The sequence below is a fragment of the Rana temporaria genome, chromosome 8 (assembly GCF_905171775.1).
Source record: "Rana temporaria chromosome 8, aRanTem1.1, whole genome shotgun sequence".
NCBI classification, from domain to species: Eukaryota; Metazoa; Chordata; class Amphibia; order Anura; family Ranidae; genus Rana; species Rana temporaria.
In genome coordinates this window covers 141,660,627-141,680,616 of record NC_053496.1, presented here as the reverse complement: position 1 = coordinate 141,680,616, position 19,990 = coordinate 141,660,627, and the positions used below count along the sequence as shown (strand labels likewise).

At 42.7% G+C, this 19,990-nt stretch overlaps 1 protein-coding gene across 1 annotated transcript in view; it reads left to right on the top strand.

The window, feature by feature from the left end:
* LOC120909124 (transmembrane protein 132A-like) overlaps positions 1 to 19,990 on the top strand; it is a 215,861-nt gene that overhangs the window by 116,192 nt on the left and 79,679 nt on the right. Inside the window, exons 6-8 of the mRNA XM_040320787.1 lie at positions 6,883 to 7,069; positions 8,897 to 9,040; positions 9,127 to 9,308. Coding sequence (XP_040176721.1) covers positions 6,883 to 7,069; positions 8,897 to 9,040; positions 9,127 to 9,308 — 513 coding nt within the window. The remainder of the gene's footprint in view (positions 1 to 6,882; positions 7,070 to 8,896; positions 9,041 to 9,126; positions 9,309 to 19,990) is intronic.

Below are 19,990 nucleotides of genomic sequence, written 5' to 3'. Positions count from 1 at the left end.
TCCCTTCTGCTCTTCCCCCTCCATGCTCCGTGTCCCCCCTCCGTTCCGCTGCTGTTCTCCCTTCTGCTCTCACCCTCCAAGCTCCGTGTCCCCCCTCCGTGCTGCTGTTTCCCCCTATCCTGCTCTGTGTCCCCCTCCATGTCCTCCGCCCCCTCTGTCAGGATGGAGAGCGGCGGTAGGAGCCTACCTTTTCCAAATGAACAGAGTCAGTGATCACTGATTCTGTCCATTCATATGACTGAGCATTGTAAACTGTGTTTACGATGCTTCAGTTTATGAATGGATAGGAGCCTCTGTCTCCTGTCCATTCATTTCCAGTGCATCTGAGAAAGGGACTGGGGAATCTGTGTCCTTAGTCCCTTTCTCTGTCTCAAAGGTGAGATGTCAGGGGTCTGTTATGACCCCCGATATCTCACCAAAGCCCCCCAACAGGGCTAAGAAAAAAAAAATGCAAATAAATAATAAAAATAATTAATTGTAAAAAATAATACATATTAAAATAAAAAACACACTGACACATCCATCTCCCACCCCCAAGAAAGCATTGTAATAAAACAACAAAAAATTGAGAAAAATTTAAATTGTAGAAAAAAAAAAATACTGACACATGACATAAAAAAAAAAAGAATCGGTATCAGCGAGTACTTAAAAAAAAAGTATCGGTACTTGTACTCGGTCTTATAAAAGTGGTATCGGGACAACCCTAATTTGAAGTGATCAAAGCATTTCCCTTCTTCTCTATAGGGAAGATAGAGAAAAGGGGGAGGGGGAAAAAAAACAATGCAAACAAGGAGGACGCTCAGCTGTCGTTCTCCTCCCCATAGTGCAGCCCCCCCCCCCCCAAAAAAGAGAAAAACAGCTCATTCAAATCTGAATCATTGTACATCATGGTTAGTCTCTTATGCCCCGCTATTGATCCTGTCGTAACCTCTCTTTGTTTTTCTCCAACCACACAAGTGCCTCATTTGGAGCATAAAAAATGTGTGTTTCACATAATGCCACTACCCGTAGCCGAGAGGGATATAGCATATGCAATTTCCAATTTCTGTAATTTTTTCTTAATCTCCACAAATTTGGCTCTTTTTTTGCAATTCTGGAGAAAAATCTGGAAAGAATAAAATCTTGACACCATTATGATATATATCCCCCCTTTCCCTGGCTTTCTGGAGTATAGTCTCCTTATCCTTAAAAAAAGTAGTTTCACCAAAAATGATCTAGGCTGACCCCCTGAGAGTGGCACTCTATATGACACTATGTGTGCCCTCTCTATTGCAAAGAAAGGAGAAAAAACTTCCTTCCCAAACATTTCCACCAGCCATTTTTTGATAAAGCCTATAGGGTTGGAACCCTCAACGCTCAGGCAGCCCCAAAATTCTCACATTGTTCCTGCGCAATCTGTTCTCCGTGTTCTCCATTTTAAAGGCGTATGTATTCATTAAAGGCGTATTTATCACTAATTATCTTCACTTCCTGTTTTAATGGGGTTAGATCATCCTCCACCAAGTTCATTCTCCCTTCCAGGGCAGTCTTCCGTTCCCGAACTTTTTGTGCATCATGTCTTAAAAAATGTATCCCTTCTCTTATCCCTTTTAAGTTGCTCAGTCATTTCAAAAAGATAGGATTTACAAAAATTCACTGTCATCAGTAGTTCCTTTTAATGAGTGTTCTTCCCCACCCCTAGCACCTGCTTCCAAGGATAATATTGGGTCTTCCATTGGCACTATTTCTGCACTTGTATCCGTCTTCTCACCCTTCTTCCTTGTCATCTTCTCCCCATTTGTACCTTCTAAAGGCCCCTAAATGACTGTGATTCTGACCCCACTGCTCCTTTTAAATACTGTTTGCACAAGGAGTAAGACCTATCTCTACCTGGGATTATACACCCACAGGCCTCCATCCCTGCAAATATATATGTAAAAAACAGAAGAGGTAGGATTGGGACTTTAAATGAGACCTGTGGGTGTGTGTAATGATGTGGATATGTCGCATTAAAGGAAACTGATTGCCAAAGATCCCTAGGAGCAGTACATGATAGTACAATTGGAAAACATAATAAGACTATATAATAATAAAGCATTCGTGATGTAAAAATACAGTCGCACAAATTCAACATAAGTTGATATAATTATATAAATTTAATAATAGAAAATTGATCACTAGGGCATAATTAACGGCAGGCAGTCAAATTGATGACATCAGATAATTACAATTTAGACATAAATAATATATACAAATTCATAAAATTAGTACAAGCAAAGAACATGATTCGTAAGATATATTAGAAAAATCATGACTGGTCATCACTAGATGGACACTCTACGTGTTTCATGGCCTTCCGCCACTCATCAGGAGTCTGATGCAAGTGTTGTACTCTAAATAGGATGTGAAACAATTTAAGTGGTTAGCTAGGTATTATGCTCCAAGATATTTTTCCATCTTGGATAGCTACATGTAAGCCTTATTATAGGTTTACCTGTAGCATAAAGTGTGTTGTAAGGGTTTACAACCACTTTAAGACGTATGCAGGTGGACCCTGTCTTTAAGTCTATGGTCTGGTGTTCTCTTTGCTATTGACATATGTGTTGTCACCATGCCACAATCAATTAAGCTCCCTTAAGTTGTGCATGCCAGTGACTCTGGCAAGGAATTATAAAGATAAGCAAATGATCTAAAAGCAATCATTGCACTGAAAAGGAAAATAAACTATGAGTGACATAATTTTCAAACAACTGCCTATTTGTCCAGAACTGGCCAGCTCTGCCCTTTCAACTCAGGAACTGATTGTTTAATGTAAAAAGTCTTCAAGAACCCCAACATTTCTTTAGTTGGTGTTCTGGTAAGTCTTAAAACAGTTGAGGTTAAAGTGCGTGCATCTACAATCAGAAAAAGATTGCACCAAGTGCATAAGAAGTGAGTTAAGAAAAAACCTTTGCTGTCCATAAAGAACATTAGCACAAGATTACAGTTTCTCATTTGAATAAATAGGCAAAGATGAGGCCTTCTGGAACAAAGTACTGATGACTGATCAATCAAAGTGACTGATCAATCAAAAATAGTTTTTGGTCACAGTAATAGTAGACATGTTTGCCGCAAATTGAAGCCAATATTTCAGGAGAAAAACCTCATAACTGTGAAGCATGGCAGTGTGTTATGATTTGGGGTATCTTTGCTGCATTAGGGTTTAGGTATCAAGTAAACTATACACTCTACATCATATAAAAGTTTGCTTGATGAAAATGTAAAGCCATTTGTCCAAAATCAACACAAAAAAAAAAGAGGGTCAAAATCTTGATTTGAACCACATTTACATTTTGTAGGTGAATTTTGAAACAGAGTTCATACAAGGAAACCAATTGAAAAGGACATTTGCTTAGTGTTCTTAGTCACATGTATTACCTTCATGTGTAGCACTATTTGATTAGAGATCTAATGTTTGCCTGTTCAAATGTGTTGAAAAAGCACATTTTCATGGGGGGTTTTCTGACATGACTGTATAATCATTTATCCAGGGCTCGACAAAATCCGGGCGCCGGTCGCAATTGTGACAAATTGTGACCTGGCGCCCACGCCCGCCGGTAATTGAGGCCACGGCTTTGCGACCTACAAGGCCGCAAAGCCGCGGCCTCAATTACCGGCCGTCGCGGGCCCACCACGATTGCGCGGCGGGGAAGGTGGGGGCGCACGGAGGCCGGTAGCTGAGGCAGCGGCTTTGCAGCCTTGTGAAGGCCCAAGCTTCCTTCTGTGACCTGGCTTCATCTGGTGGTGGCCGTTGGCATTACAAGTAAAACAGCAGTTCTTAAAGTGTTTTTTCACTGTTTTCACTGCCATCTCCTTCCCTCTAATTAGAACCCCCAAACATTATATTTTTTTATTCTAACACACTAGAGAATAAAATGGCGATCGTTGCAATACTTTCTGTCACACCGTATTTGCGCAGTGGTCTTACAAGCGCACTTTTTTGGGGAAAAAATACACTTTTTTTTTATTAAAAAATAAGACAACAGTAAGGTTATCCCAATTTTTTTTTATATTGTGAAAGATAATGTTATGCCGAGTAAATTGATACCCAACATGTCACGCTTCAAAATTGCGTCCGCTTGTGGAATGCCGACAAACTTTTACCCTTTAAAATCTCCATAGGCGACGTTTAAAAAATTCTACAGGTTGCATGTTTTGAGTTAGAGGAGTTCTAGGGCTAGAATTATTGCTCTCGCTCTAACGATCAAGGCGATACCTCACATGTGTGGTTTGAATACTGTTTACATATGTGGGTGCTACTCAGGTATGTGTTTGCTTCTGCGCGCGAGCACGGCGGGACGGGGCGCGTTTTCTGGCTCCTAACTTTTTTACCTGGCTCCTAGATTCCAAGCAAATTTGTCAAACCCTACATTAATCACAGCTACTACAGTAAGCCATAAACAATGCAGCTGACAGTTCAGAAGCTGGGCTGATTTACTAAAGGCAAATAAGATATTGACTTTGCATTAAATTTTCCCTTAGTTTAGTGAATGTGGTGAAAATCAACTTTGAAAAAAAAATACTCAGTCATATTCAAGGAAAAAAAAAACAATATTTTTTTTCTTGCATATGTTTGAATAATGGACGTCAGCAGAGCTTTATCTAATTCACCAAGCTAAGGGAAAATTCACTTGTAAAGCCTATTTGCTGCCAGTTATTGGTAGAATAGTGTAGTTGTAAATTCCACATGTTTTAGGTTTTCTGTTAGTAGTTTTGTTTTTTGTTTTTTTGCTTTTTTACTAGTGAGTGCCCTAGAAAGCATAACAGATGATTTATTGCTATTGAAGCTCTGTAAATAAGCAACCACTCATTCTTGTACCATACCAGAGGTCCTCCATTAATAAGCTTCACATGTTTATCTTACACCTTTTAAATGTCAGTGGTTGTTCTGGAAATCCTAAAGAGGTGAGAAAAAGAAAGACCTCTTTGTAATTCATGGACCTGCAAGTGGTACACTGTGGATTTTTATTAATGTTATAACCATTAAAGGTTTGATTGGAATAAAGTAGAGGTGGAAATCTTAAACTTAAAATGTGCAGAGTTAGCTCTATAAGAATTAGAAACATTTTATTTTAATTTAGAAATTCTTACTATAACTTAGGGCTGCACGATTCTGGGAAAAAGGAGAATCGCAATTCTTTTGCATAAAATGAAGATCACGATTCTCTCACGATTCTCAATTTTTTTTAATTTAAAGTGGTAGTAAGCCCCGTTCTTGTTTTTTTTTTTTTTTAAACCTACCTGAAAGCCATAATGAGCTAGTATGCACCGCATACTAGCTCATTATGAAATACTTACCTTGGAATGAGTCGTAGGGAACTTACCTGGTCCATGCCGAGGGAGATGTCATCTTGCCTCGGCGTGTCTTCCTGGTATCGCCGCTCCAGCGCTGTGAGTGGCGATGTCACGCGCGGAAGACTTCTTGCTGGCAAGGTCTGGCGGCTGCCGGGCCTTTAGCCGAGGACCCCCACTGCGCATGCACCTATGCAGTCAGCAGCGCATTGCGAGAGGAATATCTCCTAAACCGTTCAGGTTTAGAAGATATTCTTTATACCTACAGGTTAGCCTTATTATAGGCTTACCTGTAGGTAAAAGTGGTAGTACAGAGTATACTACCACTTTAAAGTTATTTTCAACACAAAACAGGGCTTATATGCTTAAATAAAGTATATGAAAATCTGACAGACTGTTTACATGTTACATTTTAAAAGCCACAGCAAACCTGCTGACCTCACATGCTTGCTAATGTGAAAGAACAACTCTGATTTTCACATTTAACTAAATGTGAAAATCAGAGGTATTCTGTCGCATTAGCAACTTAAGCATGTGAGGTCAGCAGGTTTGCTGTGGCTTTTAAAATTTAACATGGAAACAGTCTCTCAGATTTTCATATACTTTATTTAAGCATATAAGCTCTGTTTTGTGTTGAAAAATAACTGTGAAAGTTATTACTCTGTTGGGTTTAACGAGATGCCCGCTTGCCCCCCTTCTAACTAACATTACTGTACAGGACGAGACAGCCGCCGCCGGGTGTACCAAGATGTCCGCGCGCTGGAGCTAGGCCGAACCCGGGGACTTTCCTATGGCCGCACCCAAAAATAGCGGGTCATCCGGCCTGGAGATCGTCGGGGGGGCGGGGGGGATCGAGATGGCGATTAATTTACGATTAATCCTGCATCTCTACTATAACTAAAATAAAAAAAATTTTTTTTTGTTTAGAGTCTTTATTCCCTTTAGGCTCCATTCACACCTAGGCGACAAAACGCCTGACACTCGATACGCTGGAGGGGCGAATTTCCATTGCTGTCTATGAGATGGTTCACATCTCACGCCGAACACCGAAACGCCGTACGCCTGCCGCCTGAAAACAAGTCCCGGACCCTTTTTTTCCAGGTGGCATTGGCGTTCGGCCATAGACAGCAATGGAAATGATTTGTGAAAAAAAAGTTACACAAATCGCGGCAAAATACGCAGCGTTACAGTGTGAATGCAGCCTTAGGAAGATGCACGCCCTCTGTTTGTTCTGTTTAGAGTTATCTCTGAGATTGAAAGTAAAACAAAATCCCAAATTTTGAGTTGTCACCAGAGCAGGAATTAGAGCGGGAACTCTTTCAATGGGGACATTCGTTTTGGAGGCAACCAGGGATTCCCTCACTTTGGAGGGATTTTCTCTCACTTCCTGTTCTGTCTGTGGGACAGGAAGAGAAGGCAAATCTCCCCAAAGGGACACAAGCAGAAAATGAAAACACTGGAAAAAAAGGTTTTGCTTTCAATTTTACTTTAAAGTTCTCTAAAAGTGTGTATTGATTTTCAATTATCAGAGTTGTAATAATTTTTCGTCTTTATTCTCCCCTTTTTTTACAGGACTTATCCAGTTGTTGCTCTCTTGGATTTTCTTGTTGGTAATGTTTCTGTAGGTTCTGCTGTTTCACGAAGAATCATGTTTCAGCTGGATGGACCTGGAGCAAGTGCAGCTTCAGCAGGTTTTCGGGGCAGTGCTGAAGTGTTGGTATCTGATCGTGATCTTAGAGCAATTATCCCACTAGTGAAGGTACAATTTTGAATGCGGATTTGTTGGTTTTCCCAGTATCTGTAAAATGGTAATATGTATCTAAATCCAAAAACCTAAAATGTCATATACTGCAGATTACTTGACAAATACTGCAGTTAATTAGTCCTTAGATGTGGTGGCTGCATTCATTTTCTTTTTTTGGGATAAGTAACAGGAGTACTGCAAGTGCATAAATTACCTGTTAATCCTGATAGAAATTCGGTATTGTATCTGAACTAAAATCTTGTTATCAGCTTTCCAAGCTATCTCTGTGGTCTATTTTACACATCCATTCTTAAAACTTAAACTCCATACACACTAGCTTAAAAAATAACGCTCCTAGCAGCAGCTTTTGAGCATTTTTTTCTGCTTCTAGAAGCAAATAGAGTTATCATTTGTGTCTGTGCACACTATTTTAGTCTAGAGGCGTTTTTGAAGCTTCAGCTTCAAGTGGTTCTAAAAGCAGAAGTTTTTTTTATCTTAATGCAATCTATGCATTAAGAAAAATAACCTTTAGTGAGGAGCAGAAAAAAACTTTTTTGCATTTTTCGGAGCGATTTACCAGCAGAAAAAAACCTGGAAGCTCCTAACTGCTGCTAAAAGCTGGCACAAAAACGATATTATGAGAGTTTTTCATCCATCGTTATTCTAGCTTTTTTTTTTGCCTATAGTGTGCATGGAGCAAAGGAAACAAATGCAGCCACAAGACCTAAAGACTGGTAAGTTGCAATATATAAAATTTGGGGGTTTATACAATGCTTTATTGAGCAGATTAAAACCTAAATTTGATCATTTATGCATATGGACATTTAGGCCGGCCATACACAATAAAAATTTTGGCTTGATCAGCAGAATGCTTAATTGAGCAGATTAAAACCAAACATTTATAATTTGTGTATATAGACACTTAGGCCCGACCATACACGCTTCGAATCTTGGCCTGTTCAGCAGAAACCGGCGGATATTCGAACCCGCAGGCTGAATGTACCAAGTTGATCGATCAGTCAACTTGGGTACAACCAGCCTGTCAGACTCTCTTATGATTAGCGCTAGCGGCTGTTATAGCCGATGGCAAGAATCACTGCCTTCTCCCAGCAGGAACGAAATCCCCTTAACGCTGATGGGGAATCGTGCAAATTTGTTGCAGGCCAAATCGACCTTCACTTTTATATTTCTTATGAAATCCAATTACAGCAGCTGAAAGGGAACACTGGCAAGGAAATATCACTGCTACTTCCCACAAGAGTAGTGTCAGCTGGTGGTTTTTTTTTTGGGGGGGCGTCAAACAATACACACCCTCCCAGCTTGGCCGACCGGGTCACAGACCCAGTCACCCCGCCCCCCCCCCCCCCGGGTCAGGCCCCGCACTAAGCCCATTTTGCAACGACTTCTGTCCGGGCATCTCCTCCCTCCACCTGGTGGCCAATACGATTGGATTTCCTTTTGGCCAATCGGATGATGGGTCTCAGGACCTGCTTCCTGATTGGCTGGAAGGAAAATCAGTGTGACAATAGCGAATATTCGTTCACTATTGTCACAAGCCCACCCTTTTTTAAGCCTATTAAGAGCCTCAGGCTCGAATCATGTGCTTCAAAAAGAAAAAAACCCTGCTTTGAATCCATGCACCTGGCACCCTGCATGTAGATCAGGGGGCCGGACGCATGGATGGGGGGACAGCGCACGTGTGCCCCTTATGAATGGGCCGCCACTGCACAAGAGTCAAAAAATCAAGCAATACATGATTCAGCTTGCTGTTTCTTTATTATATCTGAAATACCCTTTAGGTCTTAAGCTATTTCTATGTTTTTTTTTTTCTCTCTTCTCCAGTCAAATGAGATTTTAAACACAGCCCTTCTAACTGGCATTTCTCAGAAAATCCCAGTGAGAGTGCTGGCTTTGGAAGCTGGTGGACATGTGGTTGATGTTACCAAACAGGCGGGTTGTGAAACTCCGAGCGCACAGATTGTTCAGGTCTGTATCATAATGTTTTCTAAAATTGATGTGTGGCAATTTGCATTAGACTGATGTTTCTGTCTGTAACTATGTTTTCTTTCCAGGTGTCAGATGGCTGTGATTTTCTGTTTGTTGGTGGTAAGGAAACTCAGGGGGCTGTGGATGTGAAGGTGGAGTTTTGGTTAGAACGTCTACGTTCCTCTCTTTCTCTGTCTCTTTGGGTACCTCTGCTTCCATTGAGAGTCGAGGTGTCAGACACAAATTTGCAACGTTTGCCAAGTTCAAAGTAAGAATTACAATTTTAAAGTGTATATTCCTTTAGGGAACCCATCATATGCCTCAAACTCATTTATTAAAGTGTATGTAGACCCTAACAATAAACTACTCTTATTTGTTACCCTTGGTTTATTAAATAGACTATTGAAAGTTTTGTTACATTTGTTAGCTAAGTATCTTTGTTAGATACCCTTGGAGCTTGTCAGAAATCATGAGAGATGATTCTTTCTTGTGCTCTCTGCCTGTGGTGACTGTTATTCATTGCATTGCTCCCAGCTATCTTTAGGAACTACAGAACCACTACATTTCTGCTGTTCTGATACAGAAAGCTTTGTCATTCTAGGACTGATAGTGTGTTACTGGTCAAATCATTAGGTGAAGTTATATATACTTAAATATCCACTTAGAGGGTACTAAGTACTAATACTAAGGGGTTATAGGAACTTATTTTTCTACACACACGCCTACACAGGTTGAACTGGACGGACTGCTGTCTTTAATCAACCTTACCAACCAACCAGTCACTTTCCGACCAAAATCCTAAATGGAAGAAAAATGTCATCTATTCCAACAGGAGACCTGATTTAGTCTTCTGTGGGAGGTATATAGACAATGACCTCCTCCTGTGGGATGGTGACATGACATTGCTAGCTAATTTTATGGAGCAGCTCAATAATAATGGTTTGGGCATCTCCTTGCAATATGAAGTTAGTCAAACTAAAATCAATTTTCTTGATTTGAATTTCGAGATCAGAGATCTTATTACTTCGACTTACTTTAAAAGCACTGACAGGAATGGTTATATTGGACAGGGGAGTTGTCATTACCCAAAGTGGTTAGAATCAGTTCCTAAAAGCCAGTTCATTCGCTTAAGGTAGAATTGTACCGTTAAAGATGAATTTCTAGAAAAAGCTTCCGCTCTAAAGATTAGATTTGTTGACAAAGACTATTAATATGATGATCTTAATAAAGTTATAGGGACAGGAGCTAATATGGATAGGGCTGCCATGTTGAATGGAAGGTCAAAATCTTATTCCGGGGAGAATGATCATAACTTTTCACTGGTTACTACATACTCTCATCAGTATTATGACGTCAAAAACATTGGGCAGTATTGAAAAATGATAGGGTGTTGGGTTTGGTTCTTTCAGACCACCCACAAGTTATCTTCAGAGGGGTTCCACCCCTGTGAAGCTGCACAATAAGAGCCATGAACGTTAGAATTAAAGAACATGTGACAAATATTGTAATGGGGTTCCCCAAACATAGTGTCTCTTGACACTACCTTGGATGTCACAACGAAAATCCAGCAGGTGCAACTTTTATTGCCATTGATAGATTGATTCACACCGCACTGTAAGGTAGTGTTGTTAGAAGAGAGATTTCAAGTATGGAAACTTGCTGGATCTGTGACCTAAAATGTTACATTCCCTTTGAGCCGGTTCACACAGGGGCGACCTGGGATCCGACTTGAAGTTGCCCCAAGTCGTCCCAAGTCGTGTAGTTGAGAAATTTAATGGAAGTGAATGGGAGCCGTCTTAATACACACTACTGAAGTCGCTCCAAAGGTTCCTGTACTACTTCAATCTGACTTGTAGGCAACTTGTACCCATTGATTTCAATGGAAGTTGCCTCAGAAGTCTGATCACTGTCTTAACTGAAGCAACTACACAGGAAGAGAACATACATTTCTCAGGCAAACCCCTCCCTCCCCCAGAGCTGTTGTTTTATTGGCCACTGGAATGCCTCCTGTCCTGGAGACGACTTGAAGTTGCCTTGTACTGTCCTGGAGACAACTTGAAGTTGCCTTGTAAGTTGCCTGATGATTCATACTCAAGTCGTGTCCAAGTTGCCTCCCAAAGTCGTGCTTGAAGTCATGTTGCCCCAGTGTGAACCGGCTCTTAGGGTTAAATGTTGATTGGGACATAAATAGTTTAATTAACAATGGTCCATTAATGTTGTTGATATTTACCATCTTTTATAATATATATATACTATTTTTCTTTCATTTTTAGATTTAAAAATGTCTTTATGCATTTAATTTTTTCATGTATTTTTTTCATGTATTTGGTTAATATCATGATGTTGCAGTTATACATAATGTGCACTTGGGGGCTATGTCCTAATACCAGGGGGATGTTTTTTACATTGTTTACTATTTGTGTTCATGGACTTTAAAACTCTGAACAGTAGCTATGGGGAGCCTCCAGCAACTTAATGTTGCATCCCTCATGCTTCTAGTAGATTGATAAAGGAATGTATGGGTGACCGTTTTCATTTCCTGTTCTAGTTTTAGTCACTGACTACAGATTGTCTTAGATTTCCGGGAGGTGTAACGCAAACGCGATCACGTGATGCGTTCCAACCTCCTATTTCCGGTTAAAGCGCCATCTTGGATGAGTTACTTCCGGTTTCACGTCATTCGTGAATCATTCAAAAAAGTGTGCTTGTGTCATAAGTACAGACCTCTGATGATGTCCCATAGGATAAAACATGTCAGGCGGGCAGAGACACAAGCATGCTGAGAGACGCGGACATTTTTAAAGCTCTGATGTTTGTTTACCTGTGCCTTGATGTAAAAAAAAAATGTATATACTGTACGGGCTTCACTATATCCCACTTCATTGGTGATGTTATCCATATGATTTGAAGAATACGCTTCTGGGATTTACCTGGCTGTTGGATGTCCTGGCCATATGTGAGCAGTTGTGGATGCAATAAAATTTTTTCTGTGATTGAGCCATACCATATCATCAGAATGGAGAGTGAAGCTGGAACCATTGCAGAGTGGCTATTACTGTACATGCTTGCTTTACACAAATTTCTAAAAAAAAGGAGATTGGATTGACACTGTGGTGTGCCTTTCCTTATACACTGAAGATGGTGAAGGGATTTCATCTCTCCCTCTCTCTGAAAGACCGTGGCCCATATTCACGTAGATGGGCGCAAAATTGTGCGGGCGTAACGTATCTCATTTACATTACGCCGCCGCAAGTTTTTCAGGCAAGTGCTTTATTCACAAAGCACTTGCCTGTAAAGTTGCGGCGGCGCAGCGTCATTGGTTTCGACCTGAACGTAAATGACGTCCAACCCCATTCACGGACGACTTACGCAAACGACGTAACTTTTTAAATTTTCGGCGCGGGAACGACGGCCATACTTAACATTGGCTGCCCCTCATATAGCAGGGGCAACTTTACGCCGGGAAAAGCCTAACGTAAACATCGTAACTGTACTGCGTCAGGCCGCGCGTACGTTCGGGAATTCGCGTATCTAGCTAATTTGCATACTCGACGCGGAAATCGACGGAAGCGCCACCTATCGGGCAAAAAAAAAATTGCAGTTAAGATCCGACGGCGTAAGAGACTTACGCCTGTCGGATCTATTGGATATCTATGCGTAACTGATTCTAAGAATCAGTCGCATAGATACGACAGGCCAGATTAGGATTTACGATGGTGTACATGGCGCTGCGCCGTTGTAAGTCCTTTGAGAATCTGGGTCTGTTTGTTTAATTTTTCAGCACCGCATGTGGACTTTTATACTTTTTATTTGCTTATCAACAAATTGTGCTGGCTGCTTAGATCATTGGTACTGCATAGTAGCATGGATATACACCTGTTTTTTTTTTATTATTATCTCTCCTAAAAAATACAGTGCCTTGAAAAAGTATTCAAACTCTTTGAAAATTTCCAAATTTTGTCATGTTACAACCAAAAACGTAAATGTATTTTATTGGGATTTTTTGTGATAGACCAACACAAAGTGAATACTTTTTCAAGACACTGTATATGTATGTGTATATATGTGTATATATGTGTGTGTGTGTATATATATATATATATATATATATATATATATATATATATATATATATATATATATATATATATATATATATATATATATATATATATATATATATGTATGTGTCTGGGGGTTCTAGCAAAAAATACAGATTATTACTTGTGAACAAAAAGTGCCAGAAAAGGCTTGGTCAGTAGGTGGCTATACAGTGATAATCTGTTTGCCGCTAATTGTCTATAGGAACAGTCAAAAACAGAAGGAAAAAAAAACGAATATATTGTGCATATACAGTATAATTGGATATGAACAACACTCAAAATTATATAAAACAAAAGAAATGTGAGTGCACAAAAAAATTCTCTCATGTAATCAAATTATTCTCCACTGTGCCATAAAGTGCTGTTGTACTGTGCAATCAATTAATTCTTTCAAAAGACACCCCCACACCAGAAAACCCACTCACTAAATAAGACCACCCCACAACAGATAGGTCGTATAGTGCTTGTCTTTTGGTGATAAAATAATTAAATACCACCAAAAGAAAGCTCTATTTGTATGAAAAAAAGGACAAAAAAATCATATGGGTACAGTGTTGCATGACTGAGTAATTGTCATTCAAAATATGAGAGCACTGAAAGCTGAAAATTGGTCTGGGTATTTAATTATTTTATCACCAAAAGACAAGCACTATACGACCTATCTGTTGTGGGGTGGTCTTATTTAGTGAGTGGGTTTTCTGGTGTGGGGGTGTCTTTTGAAAGAATTAATTGACTGAGTAATTGTCATTCAAAATATGAGAGCACTGAAAGCTGAAAATTGGTCTGGGCAGGAGGGGGGTTTAAGTGCCCAGTAGGCAAGTGGTTAATAGCAAATTCCACTCCTTTTGATGCTGGGAGGGTACTACAAACCTTGGGCCAGATTCACAGAACAGATACACCGTCGTATCTGTTGTTCTATCTATGCGGCTGATTCATAGAATCATTTCCGCATAGATAGCCCTAAGATCCGACAGGTGTAATTGACTTACACCGTCGGATCTTGGGATGCAATACATCGGGCACTTAGACTGAAAACTTGCGGCGGTGTAACGTAAACGGCTTACGTTACACGGCTGCAATTGTACCTGAATCTGGCCCCTTATTCCTTCTAAAGTCTCTCTTAACAGTAGATAGTCTTGCAATACATAATTTTGGGGAGCATCTGCCACTTTTACTCTAAGCTGCTTTTTGATTGAGCTCAAGGCCTCATCCTTATTGTGTTCAACTGCTAAACACGGGGTAGGCATCCTTAGAAAGATTTCATGTGAACTTGCTTTCACCTCCTGCTCCTCAAAATTATGTTCCTCCCAGGCCTGCTTCCCTTCAGCATCATAGGGTGTCCACTTGACTCCTAACAGGGCTGCCTCTTTTGCCAGCTCATCTGCCTGGTTGTTGCCCACAGTAACCTCCTCTCCACCCCTTTGGTGCGCTTTCACCTTAATGATAGCCACTCTCTGAGGCTCCACACTCCATCTTTCTCATATATCTCTTAGCACCGTACTACATACCAAGTCTTTCCCAGAGGTATCACTGAAGCCCCTCGACTGCCACAAAGGCATGTATTTTGTCAGAGACCTTGTTAGATAGGTACTGTCAGAGAATATGGTTATGGGACCTGAACTGAAATGCGTGATGGCCTCTCTTACTGCCTCCAGTTCAGCTCTTTGGGCAGAAAAGCTTAGAGGGCATGAATTTCTCATTGGTCTGGGGGCACCACAGGGCATACCCTGTGTGAAAACTTCCTTCATCCCAGTACCTTGATCCATCCACCCAGATTTTAAGGTCTCCATTACCTGTTGCTAACTTGAACACCTCCTGTGTTCTGGTCCGATGTACCTCCCCACAGTCATGCTGCTCCCCCTCACACTGCATCAATTGTGGGAGAGTGTAGGTGGCATTGTGGGTCACGGCAAGATTTCTGGGTGTTAAATCCACTAGCCATCTGGCTACCTTTTGTGAGCATACTCCACTGAGGATACATTCCAAAAGCATTTTAATCAGAGAATGGGGTGTCTGCAGAATGATTTTGTCAAATCCCACAACATGCTCTGTGGCGAGAACCGCCCAGTGTGCTGCCAAAAGGTTTTTGACACATTCATCGAATCCCCTCTCTATCGGGCTTAGTACCCTGGACCACTATCCAACAGGTACCTATTTGCCCTGCCTCTCCTGCAGCAATACTGTTGTTATTGCTACTACATAGGCATACACTTGTAGTGCAAAGGGCAAATTGGCCTTCGGATTGCTCAAGGCCGGCCCTAGCCGGGCCTGCATCAGACTCGCCTTTAGCTTGGTGAAAGCTTGCTCATGCTCTCCCAACCAGTCTGAAGGGTCTGTTTCCTTCTTGTCTCCCTTGAGAAAATCATACAGGGGTCTTGCCTTTTCCGCAAAGCCTTCAATGAAGTCCCTGCAGAAACCGACCATCCCCAGGAATTGTCTTAGCGTAGTCTTAGTGCTTGGTCTTAGTGATTTCCTGATAGTTACACATTTGTTTGGGCCTGGAGTCCTTCCCTCCTGTGAAGCTATCACACCCAAGAAACCTACTGAATCCTTCATCAATTGTGCCTTTTTGGGGTTTAATTTCAGACCTGCATTCTCAGTTAGTGTCAGGAGCTCCTCCAGCAGAGCATAATGCTGCTCTTTTGTCTGTTTGAAGCAAGATGTTGTCCACATACTGGATGATGCATTCTGGCTCAGAAAATGCCTTCAGAATGTCCACCATACAGATATGGAAGTATGTAGAGCTTGATTTGAACCCCTGAGCTAATCGTCAGAATGCATACAGTTTCCCCTGTAATGTAAAGGCTAGTTTGTATTGGCTATCCTCATGTACTGGAATTGAAAAGTAGCCATTTGATATGTCAATTAATGAGTACACCTTTGCTGAAGGTTTCAGTGCTGTCATCATGTCTAGCATCTTAGCAACTACATTTGTAATAGATGGGGTGCATCTGTTTAGCGCATGTAAATCTATAGTAGGCCTCCACCCCTCCTCCTTTACTGGCCAGAGGGCTGCATTTGTTTTAGATTGGCACTCTTTAATTACATTTTGTGCCAGCAAATTCCCCACTGGGTTCTCTATGTATGGGATAGATTCGGGCGGGAACTTTGTACTGATGCTGAGGTGGCGGATCAGTGCCCTCAATTTTAACTAGGGATGTCCCAAAACCGATACTAGTATCGGTAGCGGCACCGATACCGAGCATTTGCCCGAGTACTTGTACTCGAGCAAATGCTCCGATGCTTCACCCGATACCTGGACAGTCAGCGGTGATCGGTGCGTGGGGGAGTTACAAGCTTTTCTCCCCGCGGCTTTCATCTGCTTTAGTAAAATCTATACAACGGTAATCAGTGCTTGTACATCCCGCACACATGATCACAGCTGACTGTCCCTGCATCCTCCTCCAGTCCCCCTATGTGTCCCCCCCTATGTCCCCTCCTTTCTGCTGTCCCCCTCTATTCTTCCCCCGTGTCCCCCTCTATTCTTCCCCCGTGTCCCCCTCCATTCTTCCCCCGTGTCCCCCTCCATTCTTCCCCCGTGTCCCCCTCCATTCTTCCCCCGTGTCCCCCTCCATTCTTCCCCCGTGTCCCCCTCCATTCTTCCCCCGTGTCCCCCTCCAGTCTTCCCCCGTGTCCCCCTCCATTCTTCCCCCGTGTCCCCCTCCATTCTTCCCCCGTGTCCCCCTCCATTCTTCCCCCGTGTCCCCCTCCATTCTTCCCCCGTGTCCCCCTCTATTCTTCCCCCGTGTCCCCCTCTATTCTTCCCCCGTGTCCCCCTCTATTCTTCCCCCGTGTCCCCCTCCATTCTTCCCCCGTGTCCCCCTCTATTCTTCCCCCGTTTCCCCCTCCATTCTTCCCCCGTGTCCCCCTCTATTCTTCCCCCGTGTCCCCCTCCATTTTTCCTCCGTGTCCCCCTTCGTTTTGCTGTCCCTCTCCATGTCATCCTCCCTTTTCCTATTGAACAGAGTCAGTGATCATTGACTGTCCATTTTACATAACTGAAACATTGTAACCTCCTGTGATTACGATGTCTCTGTTTATGAATGGAGAGGAGCCGCTGTTTCCTCTCCATTCATTTTCAGTGGGGCTGAGGCTGCAGAGAAAGGGACTGGGGAATCTCTATCCCCAGTCTCTTTCTCTGTCTCAAGGGGAAGATATCAGGGGTCTGTTAAGACCCTGATATCTCACCAAAGCCCCCCAACAGGGCTGATTAAAAAAAAAAAGTATCGCAATAAATAATAAAAAAATATTTTTGTAAAAAATAATAAAAATTATAATAAAAAACGCACAGACACCCCCCCCCCCCCAAAAAAGAAAAGCACTGTAAGAATTATTTTTTTTAACCACTTCCCGCCCAAGGACGTCATATGACGTCCTGGACTTTCAGTGGCGATATCTGAAAGATGCCTGCAGCCACAGGCATCATTCAGATATCCATCTCTTCAGCCGGCGAATCCCTGCACCACCGCCGCTTGATCGTTCTTATAGGCGGCGGGAGGGGACGCCCCCCCTCCCGCCGCCCTCCGGTGCTTCTCCGGGCTCTCCTTTGCCATCGGAGACCCGGAGAAACGATCCGCCGGCGTCCGATGGAAACCATAGAGTAGACTGGTGACCTGATGGTCACCAGTCATCTCTATGATCGTCGGAGGCCCGGGCACGATGTTATGACGTCACGCCCGGGTCCTGGAATGTAAACACAGCCGCAATCGCGGCTGAAAGCATTAGATTGGCGAATTTTTTTCCACAATCTAATGCTTTCCAGCCTGGAGGAGAGATGTGGGGTCTTATTGACCCTGCATCTCTCCATAAAGAGGACCTGTCACGAACCATTCCTATTACAAGGGATGTTTACATTCCTTGTAATAGGAATAAAAGTGATCAAAAAAAAATGTCAAAATAAGTGTAAAAATAAAAGAAATTGAGTAAAATAAAAAATAAAATAATAAAAAAAATTGTTTAAACACCCCTATCCCCGGTAGCTCGCGCTCAGAAGCGAACACACACGTAAGTCCCGCCCACATATGTAAACGCTGTTCAAACCACACATGTGAGGTATTGCCGTGTGCGTTAGAGCGCCAGCAACAATTCTAGCACTAGACCTCCTCTGTAACTCTAAATGTGTAACTTGTAAAAAAAAAAAAAAGCGAAGCCTATGGAGATTTTTAAGTACTGATGTTTGGCGCCATTCCATGAGTGTGCGCAATTTTAAAGCGTGACATGTTGGGTATCTATTTACTCGGCGTAACTTCATCTTTCACGTTATACAAAAAAATTGGGCTAACTTTACGGTTTTGTTATTTTTTAATTCACAAAACCGTTTTTTTCCCCAAAAAAGGGCGTTTGAAAAATTATTGCGCAAATACTGTGCGAGATAAAAAGTTGCAATGGCCAGCATTTTATTCCCTAGGGATTCTGCTAAAAAAACATATATAGTATTTGGGGGTTCTGAGTAATTTTCTAACAAAAAATGATTTATGCATGTAGGAGAGAAGTGCCAAAATAGGCCCGGTATGGAAGTGGTTAAAAAAGTAATCGGTATCGGTGAGTACTTGAAAAAAAGTATCGGTACTTGTACCCGGTATCGGGACAACCCTAAAAGTTACAATTTTTTTTTTCCTAAATAGCTTCCTTTACCTTAGTGCAGTCCTCCTTCACTTACCTCATCCTTCGATTTTGCATTTAAATCTCCTTATTTCTTCTGAGAAATCCTCACTTCCTGTTCTTCTGTCTGTAACTCCACACAGTAATGCAAGGCTTTCTCCCTGGTGTGGAGTGTCGTGCTTGCCCCCTCCTTTGGACTACAGGAGAGTCAGGACGCTCTCTACTTTGCAGATAGAGAAAGAAGCTGTGTGTTAGTGGGCGTCCTGACTCTCCTGTGTGAAAGTAAAAAGGACCCTAAAGCTGCTTTCACACTGATGCGCTAAAAATACCGCTCCTATAGCGTCCCTGCCCATTGAAAACAATGGGGCAGCGCGGCTGTATCGCCTGCAGGGACAGTCAGCTGTGATCATGTCTGCAGGGGCGTTTTGCGGGCGGGTTTAACCCTTTTTCAGCCACTAGCGGGGGTTACAATCTCCCCGCCTTCCGGCCGAAAAATGTGGCAAACATGACGGTAAAACGCCGCTAAAAATAGCAGTGCTTTACAGCCAGCGCACCAAGCGCCTCAGTGTGAAAGTACCCTAACTGTATAATTAAACCACTTAATCACCACCTCATAGCTGAATTATGGCTACAAGGTGGTTCCTTAACTCTGGGAGGACGTCCATGGCCGTCCTCCCCAAGAATTGTTACCGCGCGCCCGAGCAGGCGCGCACACGCAATCAACGGTGCTTGCCGGGTCCACGGTACCCGCATTTCATTTTCAGGTCATCTCTCTCCTCTCCTCACACCGATGCAGCGTGAGAGAAGAGGAGAGAGATAAGAGACAAACGTAAGTGCTTCTGAGTGCCAAGCAGTGCCCAATAGTGCCCCATTTGTCACATCTCTGCCCCATCTGTGCCCCACCAGTGCCATCTGTGCCCCACCAGTGCCATCTGTGCCCCACCAGTGCCCATCTGTGCCCCACCAGTGCCCATCTGTGCCCCACCAGTGCCCATCTGTGCCCCACCAGTGCCCATCTGTGCCCCACCAGTGCCCGTCTGTGCCGCCTGTGCCCATCAGTGCCACATGTGCCCATCAGTGCTCATCTGCGCCACACCAGTGCCGCCTGTGCCCCACCAGTGCCACCTGTGCCCACCAGAGCCACACCAGTGTCACATCAGTGCCGCCTGTGCCACCTGTGCCCACCAGTGTCGCCTGTGCCCACCAGTGTCGCCTGTGCCCACCAGTGCCGCCTGCTAATCAGTGA